General features: G+C 33.5%; 1 protein-coding gene across 7 annotated transcripts in view; it reads left to right on the top strand.

Moving 5' to 3' along the window:
- The window catches only part of ANKHD1 (ankyrin repeat and KH domain containing 1), a 129,900-nt gene that overhangs the window by 37,760 nt on the left and 78,023 nt on the right, over positions 1 to 14,117 (top strand). For all 7 annotated transcript variants that reach the window (XM_074212820.1, XM_074212822.1, XM_074212819.1 and 4 more), the window contains 6 exons: positions 6,038 to 6,194; positions 6,779 to 6,926; positions 8,261 to 8,408; positions 9,037 to 9,270; positions 11,779 to 11,873; positions 13,802 to 14,039. In XM_074212820.1, the coding sequence (XP_074068921.1) occupies positions 6,038 to 6,194; positions 6,779 to 6,926; positions 8,261 to 8,408; positions 9,037 to 9,270; positions 11,779 to 11,873; positions 13,802 to 14,039 (1,020 nt within the window). The remainder of the gene's footprint in view (positions 1 to 6,037; positions 6,195 to 6,778; positions 6,927 to 8,260; positions 8,409 to 9,036; positions 9,271 to 11,778; positions 11,874 to 13,801; positions 14,040 to 14,117) is intronic.

Raw genomic sequence — 14,117 nt, 5'->3', positions numbered from 1 at the left:
TTGAGCTCTGCTCATTCATATCATTTAACTATGGAGAGTACTTTGTGAATCTGTTACTCCTGGAACCTCAGAGCTATTAAGAGATCTGGTCCTTAGGGAGCCTAGGGCAATAAAGGACACCTTGGAAGGTGATTGAAATCTTTCACAAATTCCTAATCTTCGATGTGTGTGGAAGAAGTTGAAGGGCATTTATGCATATCTCAGATCATTCTTCTCAGTAAGCTTATGGTACCTGAGGGCTTGTTATTATGAAGTCTCTGAAATGTTCCATGCTGCTTATTCCTTATTCTCCACTGTCTTGGAATGGGGCTAAATGGCTGTTGTGAAGCATGAATTCAACTTCATTAAGAGACTAGAGCATCAATTTTTCATTAATCTAAGTACCTGAATCGAACTCACTGCTTCCTCTGTACTCATCTCCATTTCTACTCTGTTTTGAAATAACCAGTCAGAGAAGCTTAAACCCACCAATTCTGTGCTGAAACAACAGAGGATTCTTTTTTTATTTATATTTTTTTTATTTAAGGCAATGGAATTAAGTTACTTGCCCAAGGTCACACAGCTAGGCAACTATTTTTTTGTCTAAGGCTGGATTTGAACTCATGTCCTCCCAGCTCCAGGGTTGGTACTCTATCCACTGTGCTACCTAGCTGCTTCCACAACAGAAGATTCTTAAAGATAGAGGTTCTAATCACTCATATCTTTCCCTCATGTTATGGTGGGTAAACTGCCTAGGCCTAGTTCCACTTAATTTATAATTCAGAAAAAATTATTTCTCCTTCATGGTTCTCCTCATATTGTTGTCACTATCTGGCCTACCCCTCCATGTTTTTCCTCTTTTGCCCTTTTGTACTTCTGCCCTGAGTTCTCTGAACCCCCTTTTCCCTTTCATCCTAGATCGCTTTTGCTTCCTCCTCTTTCCATTTCCTTGTATTCATGGAAACCTGACTTTCTTCAAAAGAAACTTTATTCCTATTCACTCTCTTTCCAGATGCACTTTTTCTCATGCCTCTGAAATCACTGAGCTACGATGAGTAAGAAAAACAAATATTCTGAGAAGGCACTCATTGATTTCTTTAGACTGACAAAGGAGTCCGTGAAACCAAAAAGATTTAGAACATCTGTTCTAAATCATTCTTAATCCTTTCTCAAGGAGCTCAACACCAGGTTCATTTTCTTCCTACTCATCTTAGCCATTGCTCTTATCCTTGAAGAACTTCCATATGCCCTTGAACCTCTTTAGTTCATCTGTCTAGTCAGTTTCTTTAATCCATATCTTTATTGTTTTACTCACCCATTGATATTGAATGGTCAGAGCATCTGCCTGTCACCCATTACTGCTGTCTCTATGAAATTCTAATTTCTAGTCCTTATGTCTCTCCTTCTGCTTCAGTCCTGCTAAATATATACTTTGTCCCCACCATAACTTTGGGCCTCCAAAATTCAAAACTTTCTGGCCTCACAGTTTTGATTCTGTGATTATGTAGCTTATTTATGCACTGTCATCTACCTTTAAATTCCTTTGCCCTCTGTTCAGTTTTGCTAGATCCTAACTCTGGCTTACTGTACTTATCGTCTACTTTTTCCATTCCTACTTGATTACAGCTGAATGCTACTGGACAAAGTTAAATAATTATCAAAGTTAAATAGCTACTAATTACAAATTTGTCACATTAATTCAACTGACTGTCACCTCTTTAAGGCAGTCCTTTTTATTTTCCCCTTACTTTCTAAAGCATAAATCCTGTTGGCAACTGTTCCAAGCATCATCCTCTTCTTCACCATAGTATTTCTTATCTAGTCAGAAGGCCTTCCTTTCTCCTTTCTTTTCTTTTTTCTTTTTTTTTGCAAGGCAAATGGGGTTAAGTGGCTTGCCCAAGGCCACACAGCTAGCTAATTATTAAGTGTCTGAGACCAGATTTGAACCCAGGTACTCCTGACTCCTGGGCTGGTGCTTTATCCACTGCCCCACCTAGCCGCCCCTCCTTTCTACTTTCTAAGAAAATTTATCATGAACTTTTTCCAAAACATTTACATAGCCAACACCTTATTTCAAGCCCTCTAGCCTAAATTATTAGAATGCCCTCCTAATTGCTTTTCTTGCCTCAAATTTCTTTGTTTTCTTAATCCTTTTTCCTGCTGTCCAAGTAGTTTTCCTTAAGTACAGATCTGACACCCCTCAAAACCTCAGATTCCTGTGACTTCTCATTGTCTGCAAGGTCAAATATAAAGTCTTTAGTTTTAAAAACTCTTCATAACCTGACTCCAGACTATCTTGCTTAACCTCATTGGATGTTATTATAAACTCTATACAATAAATATACTGTGATCAGTCAAACTGGCTATTCCCTCTTCCTTACATATGACACTCTTTCTCCTGCACAGGCAGTCCTTCATGTCTTTTCCTCTTCTCCTCTGTCTCATGAAATCTCTTCTTTTAAGATGCAACAATTCAATTACCACTTTCTATTGAAGCCTCTCTTGACTCCCCCTCTCCCCCCCAGTGCTGATACTTTTCCTCAGAAACTATCTCATATTTAACTATTTTGTATTTATTCTCTTTATAGGTATTCTTTATATTATTCTACATAAACTTCTCTAGATGCTTTTCTCCTGCATTGGAAGGTAATACTTGAAGATAGGAATTCCTTTTTTGTATCTCTAGCAACCTAGTACAATAATAAGCACTTTTAAAAACATGGATTGGTTCTCCTTTCTTTTGTACCCTAGAACATCATTCCCTAGTCTTGCTTACCTTTTCTTCATATTTTCAAGTGGTACCTTCTCTTTTCTTTTTATTTTATTTAAGGCAATGTGGTTAAGTGGCTTGCCCAAGGCCACACAGCTAGGTAATTAGAAAGTGTCTGAGGTCGGATTTGAACTCAGGTACTTCTGACTCCAGGACCAGTGCTCTAATCCATTGAGCCACCTAACTGCACCCCCAAGTGGTACCTTCTCAAGCGAGACATACCTTAAGTGATATGAAGTCTCCCCTCCATTTCCCTCACTCTCAATAGAATGTCAGCTGCTTTAGGTTCAGCGATTGTTTCATAATTGTCTCTGTATCCCCAGTTCCTCGTACATTTTCTTACCTGTTGTCAGGATTTGTTGTGTTGAATTTAGTGTTTATGATAAATTTTAGAGTGCTCAGCAGATAACTGCTGGATCAGTTTTCTTTTTTTCCTGTAAAGAAATTAACATCTTGGGGCCGCTAGGTGGCAGAGTTGATAGAGCACTGGCACTGAAGTCAGGCATACCTGAGTTCAAATCTAGCCTCAGACACTTAATTACCTAGCTGTGTGGCCTTGGGTGAACCACTTAACCCCATTTGCCTTGCAAAAAATAAAAAAAAAGAAGAAATTAACATCTTTGGTGAAATAATTATTTTCATTTAAAATAATGAGACAGCAATTGTGGTTTTGGAAATTTGAATTAATTCCCATGTCAGTAATCAAAACAGCTTCTTCCTATTAAAATATAGTCAATTTCATTTAGTTACAATAGAATTTATTGGGAGTGCCATTTCTTATTTGAATTTTGTCAGATTATGAATAAGCAGGAAAAATGCCTTATGTAAATCACAGCTTATGATAGTCTTAATAAATTTAATGTAGTTTGACCTATCTGGCATTTGGTGCAGTCTTCTCTTTATCTCCTTTCACATATATACATATATGTATATATGTGTATGTGTATACACACACATAAACATGGGTGAATCACAGGAATTTGAAATGGAGATAGGTACCACTCTTTCTAAATCTTTGTTAGTGGTACAGTGAATATTGTTTGTATCTGGTTCATCCTTTGTGTTTGAATCCTAGAAAATTTTAGTAACTTATGCTAACTGATTCTGCTATCTTTAAACATTGAATTCGGTTCATCACTGGTTACTATTAACTAGTATTTCAGTACTAATGTTAAAGATATTAATGTAGATGATCAATTCATATTTACTCATTTGGGTTGCTTTTTTTTTTACTACTTGCAAGGTCTAAGAGTAGGCACTCTGGATTTCTTAAAAGATTAAGATGTATTTGTTAGTTTAGTGTAACTTTACTACAAGGCTAAATATAGGGGGAAAGTACAAATTCAAAGTTCAAAATAGGAAGTGATGATTTCATTGTACAGTGAGAAATAGAGCTGTAGTTAGCAAACCTTGGACTACAGTCCTCATTCTGCCTTTTATGGTTTGTTATCTTGAGCAGATCATATAATACCTCTGGGCCTCATTTTCCTGATCCTTAAAATGAAGGTTGAATTAAATCTATGAGAAGTTTATAATGAATTGTAATGGTGGGATTAATCTTTTCAGACTTCAGGAATTGTTGGATGTCACTTGTCGAGTTGAGTTTTTTCCCATCTCCAAAAATGGAAGAATCCCATCAGCATAGTGTAGTTGATTTTTTAAAAGGTGATATTAAAAAGTAGAACCAATAGTAGAACATAGATAAACTGTTAGGTTAGACTGTTTCCAGTGGAAATCACTTGTTTACTTGTTAATCTGTAGTCTCAGTGAAAGAGAATGGAAATTGATTTGCCAGGTTTGGGTGTCATGGAAACAGTGGGAGAAAATATGAAACAGGATAAGCTAATGTAAAAGGAGATCATTGTTGAATAGATGATGCTACATGTAGCTTAGAAGATGGTTACCCATAACATTTTACCAAAAGATGAGAATTTGGTAAATGTTGTATACTATTGCCACAGGGAAGTTCCTACTGGAGAAGTATTAAAAGGAAGGACAAGATGGACTTTTGCCTCTTTTTTCGTCTCCCCAGTACTTAGCATATTTATAAAAGTGCTTAGTAAATGTTAATTGACTGACTGACTGACCTATCCTGCAAATTATTCTGGGTCTTTTGATTCTGTATAAAGTATGCTTTATGTTTATTTCACCTGTTAAAGAATGCCGTGCATTTGAATGAATGAAAAGGTTTAAAGGTTTCTTATAAGCGTTGTGCTAATCTGTGGGGATGCAAATACAAGGCATTTGGCAAATATTCTTGTCTTCTGATGGTTTAAATGTAGTAGAAGATTAGTGTTATACTCATAATTAAGAAAGTCACAAAGAAAGGTATAAATCATTTTCCTATAGTTATATAAAATTAGTGACAAAGCTGGGTTTTTAATAGCTTTTTTTGTATACTGATATTCAGTCTTGTACATTCCCCATTAAACTATACCACCTTTCAAGATAAAGATCTTAGAGGAGAAAAATTCTGCCTAATAAGGAAATGAACCACTAGTATATTATCTGCCATTAGTTTATAAACTAAGTTTATAAACTATGCCACTTCTGTTACAGTACATATTTAGAGTTAGCAGCTAGTGTATATAATAATAACTTGTATAATTTTGATTGGTATGATTTTAAAATGAAAATTAAATACCAAAACATAGTGTTTGGCCACACCTGCTTTGATATTCTTTAGGTAAGCAGTAGTTAATGTTTGAATTTGTAAAACTAAGCTGAATTTCTCTTTCATTGATGCATTTTTCTCTGGCTATGTAAGTAACACAATTGCAGCTCAACTTTATGAGACTCAGGTGTCCTCTTTTTTTGAATGGGGAAGTGTGGGCATAACTATTTGAGAGGGTTAACTATAGCAGCATTTTAAATATGAAAAATTAAGCACTTATTTAAAAATTTTTCTCTACCCTTCCTTGCACATATACCACCCTCAACCCACTTGCACAATGAAAGTTTTTATTTCATTCTTAAAGGACTTTTTTTTTGCTTAATTTATCACTAAATTTTAGTTTAAATAATCTAGTAGCCTGAGTTTTTGAAGCATAATAATCTTAAGACAAGTGGTTTACACTAAAATATTTTGCCTTGTTTTGAATTTTATTACTTATGCCTTGTTTGTAAATCATACTTTTAAATTTTATAAGTTAGATTGTTGAATGTCATTTTCTAGCATGTTTATAAATTATTTGAGACTAATCATGCATGTGAATGAAAATTTTAAATTGTGCATCTTTTGTGTGATTCTTTTTTTGTACTAACCCATTTGATGAACATACTCTGAAGGAATTGGTAAATTGTCAACTGCCGATGGTAAAGCCTTCGCAGATCCTGAAGTGCTCCGAAGACTGACTTCTTCTGTCAGCTGTGCGTTGGATGAAGCTGCTGCTGCTTTGACACGAATGAGAGCAGAGAACAGTCATAATGCAGGACAAGTAGACAAGTATGTATTTGATAATTTGAGAGCAGTTGTTTTTCTTGTGGGCTGCTTCTAAGAAGAAAAGTTCTTGTTAAATATTTTATCTATTTAGGGAAACGAATAGACTTTAACTTGAGTCATTGCTGTAATTTTGTTAACTTGAATGTTTCCTATATTTTAGGCACTGTAATAGAAACAAATTTGAGTTGGGTACCATCCCTGCCCTCAAAGAAAATTGCCTTTCTAGAAATTGAAGTTTTAGTTTAATTTCTGGATTCTAAGTAGATCTTCCTATACGTGTACTGATACTTTGGCTAGTAAATGAAATGTGCTATTTTGAATAGAAAGAAAAATAGAAATACACATTAAAGAAATTCATCTGTTTCTACTTTGTTTAAAAATAAACATGTTTTTAAGAGTTGAATTTTTATTTTGTTTTAAACTTTGAACCATTTGTGCATAGTAGTTTATAATGACTGTAGCAAAGGTTTAGAAACTTTCAAAAAATAATTTTGGCTCTTCAATATTATCCTTAGCCCATTATAGCATTATGAACTTTAGCAGTTATTTATTGAACATTTCTTTATTCTTTGATTTTCATTTTTTAGTCGCAGTTTGGCAGAGGCTTGCTCAGATGGGGATGTGAATGCTGTTCGTAAATTGCTAGATGAAGGAAGAAGTGTAAATGAACATACTGAAGAAGGAGAAAGTTTGCTCTGTTTGGCCTGTTCAGCAGGGTACTATGAACTGGCACAAGTAAGTAGAAGTGTTCATATTAAGAAGATTTTTACCATTGCTTTTATATCCTAGTTTATTTGGGTTTTTTTTTTTTTTGGTTTTTGCAAGTAATGGGGTTAAGTGACTTGTCCAAGATAATACAGCTAGGTAATAAAAGTGAGGCCAGATTTTAAACTCAGGTCCTCCTAACTCCAGGGCTGTTGCTCTATCCATTGCACCACCTAGCTGACTCTGTTTCTTTGATTTTAAGAAGAAATAATTAGAGGATATAGTTTTGTTTCTTTAATACTAATAAAATCAGTTATTTTTACATATTTACATATCATTCATATTTTCTCACCCAAATATCATATAAATCTAACACATGAGAGTAAAAAAAAGATAAGAAGCATATTATATAGAAATTTTTTTGGTACAATTTTTAAACTAAAAGGATAAGAGTAATTTATCTGTACTTGTAATCAGTTCTAATATGTTAAATATGATTGTACACATATAACCTTTATCAACTTACTAGCTGTTATGGGAAGGGAAGATGGAAGAGAAGGAAGTAGAAAAATGTAGAATTCAAAAACTTACAAAAAGTCAAATGTTGAATACTATCTTTGCTTGTAATTGAAAAAATAAAACAATATTCCAAAAAAAAGAATAAGTTCTGTTTTAGTTTTCTCCTCTCATTATGGAAACTAACCACTTAAAAGAAATGTAGGTGGCACAATGGATCTGACCCTGGAGTTAGGAGGACCTAAATTCAAATTCATCTCAGATGCTTAATGATTACCTAGCTGAATGATCTTGGGCAAGTCACTTAACCTCATCACCTTGCAAAAAAAAAAACAACAAAAAAAAGTCTACTTCCACATAGTAGCTATTACATACGTAGATATGTACTCTATAAATAATTTAGTGGGAAGAGTACTTGGAGGCTGAAAACAAATTGCTTCCATTTATGGGCAAAAAGTGCTGTGTTAGTGAATCTAACTTGACAGCTTTTGAATAGTTGACATTGATTATTTAGTACTTACTGTGTATCAGACAGAAGTCCAGAGAGTGAAGCAAGCAAGATTTGAAGTGAGTGTAACTAGGGGCCCTCAAGAATTGTTACTCTGAGCAAGGAAATGATCAGTCAAGAGTGTGGGCTTCAGGGTATTGGTTTCTCCAGCTTGAAAAGGCAGGAGGTAGAGATACTCAATTTAAAAAACAAACAGAAAATATAATGAATTCTATTCCTTGGATTTACATACTAAAGGGAAAAAGAAAATTACCCTAATTTTTATGGTTTCAGAAAAAATATTATGAACTCTTAATGGTTGTGAAGCTCACATGACTATTTTTGAATTTTTTTAAAAAAGGTATTGCTTGCTATGCATGCAAACGTTGAAGATCGAGGGAATAAAGGAGACATAACTCCATTAATGGCAGCTGCCAGTGGAGGCTATGTAGATATTGTAAAGCTGCTGCTTGTTCATTGTGCAGATGTCAATGCCCAGTCTTCCACAGGTATGTATTGTCAAAGCATATGTAATATATTTGACAAAAGATAAATTTCACTTAAACCACAACTCTTTGGGGATCTTTTTGCTTTTGATAGAATTAAAACATTTCCTTTCAGTTTTTATAGTAGTTAATCCACATTAACATATGCCACATAGATTAATCTTTTAACCTGTTTTTACATTGGCTAATTGAAATTAAGATTTAGTATAGACATAGCTAAACTTATAAAAATGATACTATTTAAATCAACTGAGAAAACTATTTAGTACTTATTGTGCATCTAATACTAGACCCTGTTGAAGTCTTAAAATCAATTTACTATCTAGTTTAAGAGTTCAGACTAATTTTTGTGAAATTGAGATAAGTTAAATAGAAAGCAAGTTATGAAATTATGGTACATAAATCAAGTGCTATATGGTGTGGTATAGATGATAAAAAACTTAAAAAATTGCTTCTACTAAGAAAATAGCTTTGATAAAAGCCATTTCCTGCTGCTATCTAGTTTTTGCTGCCTCTGCTTAATACAAATAAAGTAAGTTGAAGGTGCTTCTCCTAGGAAGAAGGTGGAATGTTTATCTCAGCTATGATTATGATTAATATATTTTAATTGATTTTTCCCCTGATTTGCTAGGAAACACAGCACTAACATATGCTTGTGCTGGGGGATTTGTGGACATCGTGAAAGTGCTACTGAAAGCAGGAGCTAATATAGAGGATCACAATGAAAATGGACATACCCCCTTAATGGAAGCAGCCAGTGCTGGTCATGTGGAAGTTGCCAGAGTTCTTCTGGAGTATGGCGCTGGCATCAACACTCACTCAAATGAATTCAAAGAGAGTGCTCTTACACTTGCATGTTATAAAGGTAGGTACTACAACATATTTCTTTTCAGAGTTAGTCATGGCAGAATTTTTAATGTCATAAATTAGAATATCCCTGCTGAATATATAATATGTGATACAGCTTATATTCTTAGTTATGTGATAGCTTTGATTGGAATTGGATTTTTTGTGGGGCAGTGGGGTTAAGTGGGGTTAAGCCCAAAGTCACACAGCTAGTAAGTATCAAGTGCCTGAAGCCAGATTTGAACTCAGGTCCACCTGACTCCAGTGTACTCTATCCACTTTGCCAAACAGCTGCCCCTGGAATTAATTTTTGTTATTTTTTAAATCTACTTATAAAATTTTCTTATAATTTAGGGAATTCCAGTTTGGTTTTTACATACACTGATTTCAAAGAGTTAAAAACTTATCAAAGTATGATTTTTTTTGTTGTATCATAGATTACTTTGAGCCAAAAACAAAACAATTTCCCTTAATAGGCTGAGTTAATATAATATAAGTAATTAGAAGATTGCCATTATTTTATTTTATTTTTTAAATTAAAGATTTTATTTATTTTGAATTTTACAATTTTTCCCCTTATCTTACTTCTCTCCCCCCACCCCCCACAGAAGGCAATTTGTCAGTCTTTACATTGTTTCCATGGTATACAATGATCTAAATTGAATGTGGTGAGAGAGAAATCATATCCTTAGGGAAGAAACATAAAGTATAAGAGATAGTAAGATCAGACAATAAGGTATCAGGGTTTTTTTTTCCTAAATTTAAGGTAATAGTCCTTGGTCTTTGTTCAAACTCCACAGTTGTTTCTCTGGATGCAGATGGTATTCTCCATTGCAGAGAGCCCCGAATTGTCCCTGATTGTTGCACTGATATTGCTGTTAGGGTGTACAGTGTTTTTCTGGTTCTGCTCATCTCACTCAGCATCAGTTCATGATTGCCATTATTTTAAAGGGAATTCTAAATTGTTACTTATTTTCATCTTTTTTAGTCAATTAAACAATTTAAGCTTTAATCCTTGTAACAAAAATATGAAGTCAAGCAAAACAAGTTCTCTCATTAACTATTGGTGTTATCAGAAAGCTATTTCTCATTTTTCTGGTGTACACTTTTCTTTCAGAAGGGTGGAAGGGAAGGTGTATTTTTTTCTTTTTTTTTCAACATTTTAACATTTTATTTGTTTTCCAGTTATATACAATAGTAATATGTACCCATCATTTTTTTGCAAGGCTCTGAATTCTACAATTTCTCCCCCCCCCCCCCCGCAAAGAAGGCTGTCTGACAGTCTCTACATTGTTTCCATGCAATACATTGATGTAAATTGAATGTTATAAGAGTAAACATAATAAATATAAACCCCCTCCCCTCAAGAAGATGAGAAACTCAAGAATAGAGAGAGAGAGAGAGAGAGAGAGAGAGAGAGAAATTACTTCAGTCTGTGTTCAGATTTCAATGTCTCTGTCTCTGGGGTGAGTTGCTTTCTTTATCATAACTCCACCAGAGAAGTTGCTTCAATATTTTTCCCTCTGTTGCTATTACTAGCTGTTAGGGAGGTGTATTTCTTAAGTCTTTTGGAATCATGGTTGGTGGTCATTGCATGTTGTTGTTCATTGTATAAATTGTTCTTGTTCTGCTCTCTTCCTTCTTATCAGTTCATCCAAGTCTCCCCAATTTTCACTGAAAACTAAGCCTTTCATCATTTCTTCTGATACAATATTATTCTATTACTTTCATATACTATAATTTGTTCAAATGTTCCTCAATTGGTGAACATTCAAACATTCCCTTAGTTTCCAGTTCTTAGATACTACAGAAAAGCTACTGTGAATATATTTGTGCAGAATAGGACCTTTCTTCATTCTTTGATTTCTTTGGGATATAGGTCTACATAAATGATATTATTGGATCAAAGTTATAGTTTAGTAAATTTTTGAGTATAGTTCCAAACTATATTTCAAAATACTCTGTTTGCAGCTCTACCTACAGTGCCTTGACATGCTTATTTTTCTGCAGCTGTGTTTTCTCTAGCAAATGTTATTTTCATTTTTTGATCAGTTTTGCCAATCCTGGTAGGTGTGTGAACTAAAACCATAAAGGTGTTTTTTCATATAGTTATCAATAGCTTAGATTTCTTCCTTTGAAAACTGATCGTATCCATTGATCATTTATCAGTTGGAGAGACTGATTTGTAAGCTTTCATAAATTTGAATCGAGATTCTTATATATCTTGGAATGACCTTGATTTTCATATTTAATTTAAATATTTCTTACATAGTGAAGGAAGAATCAAAACAAGAAGAATGTTGTTAATTCTTAAATTGTGAACAAGATTTTAAAGAAAAACCCACTCTCAGGTCACCTTTTATAAAATCTACTCATTGATGTTTCAATTTTTGACTATAAAAGGAGTACTTTCCAAGCTTTCACAGTCATGAAAGAAAATTATGAAACACTTTAATACATATAACTCTTTTGACAAATATTTCTTTCAAGACATTGTTTTAAAATACTGTATTTTTTTCTTTTGAAGGCCATTTAGATATGGTTCGTTTTCTGCTTGAAGCTGGTGCAGATCAAGAACACAAAACTGATGAGATGCACACAGCTCTAATGGAGGCCTGCATGGTAATGGTTTTTGAGTTGAATTCATTTAAGCTTTTAGAGGGGAGAAGAGAAAAATGCAACTTTGAGGATTTAGGAAACAGACTTTGATTTCTAAAATTTGTTAATATAGCTTAAGCAAAGTTAGGCAACTTAGCATCAATAAAAAGTTGGCAGTTTATAGGTGATATGCCAATTCTGGTCTACCTACTTATTTTTGGTTTTGGTGGATTTTTTTCCTGTTTTCATATGCTTTCATGATGCTTTTTACATTTTTAAATGCAAAATACACTTTATGTAATGTAAATGTAAAAAAAAAATTTGGTGGGTTCAGAAGCAGGTGGCATAGATGAATCAAGGAAAAAGAGTTAGTGGCACAACTAAGCATAAAATCATTCATATTTAGGTTCATAATATAATATGTTAGGGCAGGAGTTAACAAATTAACTTTTCTAACCAATGGATAATTAATAATTGGCTGGGTTATCTAAGCAACTTTTTTCCATAATTAAAACCATATAAGCATTTTTTAAAAATTTCCTTAATATGTAGGGTTAGGTCTCCTAAGGCTCTGAATTCTTATTAGAACTGTACTCAAAGTATATTGTTGTAGAATTATTTTGGTCTTAAAATTACTACTTAATGGGTTTCTTTTTAATTTTATTTTCACAGAAGGTCAGGAACTCTTTGCTGATAAAGGGGAGAGGAATAGATGATACTTTTTAATAATAATTGTTATTTTTCTTCATAGTCAGAAATTTAATTGACTAGAAAGGACTTAGTTAAAATCTATTGTCTTAATATTGAGTCTTGTGCTTTCTATTTTCTTGTACTGAGTCTAGGTTCAGTTGATTTCATTTTGGTCAATATTGAATTCAATTCACAAACACTAAAAAAAGGAAGTTACTGAGTTTAAGTAAGACATTGTTCCTACTCTTCATGGAGTTTACAGTCTAGAGAATGATAAAACAAAAAATTTACAGTCTAGACAGTGATATAATTTAAACAGAAGTATAGAATACACACATGTAAATCAATGCATTTATAGTAATCATAGTACATTTGAGCAGGAGTTCAATATTACAAAAATAGAAAGGGAAGAGTTAGAATCTAAATAAAGAAAAGAAAGTTGTAAGAAAGTTGGAAAATGGAGTATCAGTGTTAAAACATTTTTTCTTGCTAATTTCTATTATCTGAGCAGATTTGCTTAAGGTGCAATTGATTACATGTGATTAATACTTTAATTTTATATGTATTTGAAAAATGTTAATCCACAAGTAAGATTTGTCTCAAAGCACCAGACTGTTTCATCAAGGGAACTGTATAGGACTATTTTGATCTGCAAGAGGATTTCCTTTAGTGATATAATACCAAGGGATGGGATGATAGCTACATAGAAATCAGCGGTGGTTGGTTTTTGGGGGAGGAGGGGGCAGATAGAGACAAGTCTTTGTTTTTAAAATTTATCAAGTGTCATTTTCTATACTTTATTATATAATACCTATCTGTGACATGAGAGTGATTCTTAGTAAACTCTTAGGTTTACAATTTGGCTGGATTAAATATATAACATGGTGTCTAAATTATCTTGAAGTATCCTTGGCAACTATATGTTCTGTTACTGTGGTTTTTACATTGTTTTAAAAGAATAACTAAAAAAAAATTCTAAAAATAACCAGATTAATAATGTTTGTATTTTATGATTTCATATATGTCTAATTCATCAATTCTAATTTTTTTAAAGAAATTTTTGGGTTAATGCAAAAATTTTAATATGTCAAATATGTAATTGGTACATATATAGCTGAGAATTTTGAGATTGATATAACTAATAGTATGCATCTAAGTTAATTTTTTTCCTCCCTTTTCCCTTATCAATTTCTTACATACTTTCCCTACTGTCAATATAAAACCTGTAAATTTTTTTCTCTTACTCCTGAAAACTCCTGCAGGATGGACATGTAGAGGTAGCACGTCTGCTTTTGGATAGTGGTGCTCAAGTGAATATGCCTGCAGATTCATTTGAGTCTCCACTAACATTAGCAGCTTGTGGTGGACATGTTGAGTTGGCAGCTTTGCTTATAGAAAGGGGAGCAAATCTTGAGGAAGTTAATGATGAAGGTTATACTCCCTTGATGGAAGCTGCTCGGGAGGGACATGAAGAGATGGTGGCACTCCTGTTAGCACAAGGTAGGAAAATTTTATCTCTAAAGTTGGTTTGAATGTCTTTTTCAAGAGTGTTAAATTAGACCATTTTCTAAGTTTCTT

This window comes from Macrotis lagotis, chromosome 1 (assembly GCF_037893015.1).
Source record: "Macrotis lagotis isolate mMagLag1 chromosome 1, bilby.v1.9.chrom.fasta, whole genome shotgun sequence".
Taxonomy (NCBI): Eukaryota; Metazoa; Chordata; class Mammalia; order Peramelemorphia; family Peramelidae; genus Macrotis; species Macrotis lagotis.
This window is presented reverse-complemented; position numbering and strand designations above follow the sequence as displayed.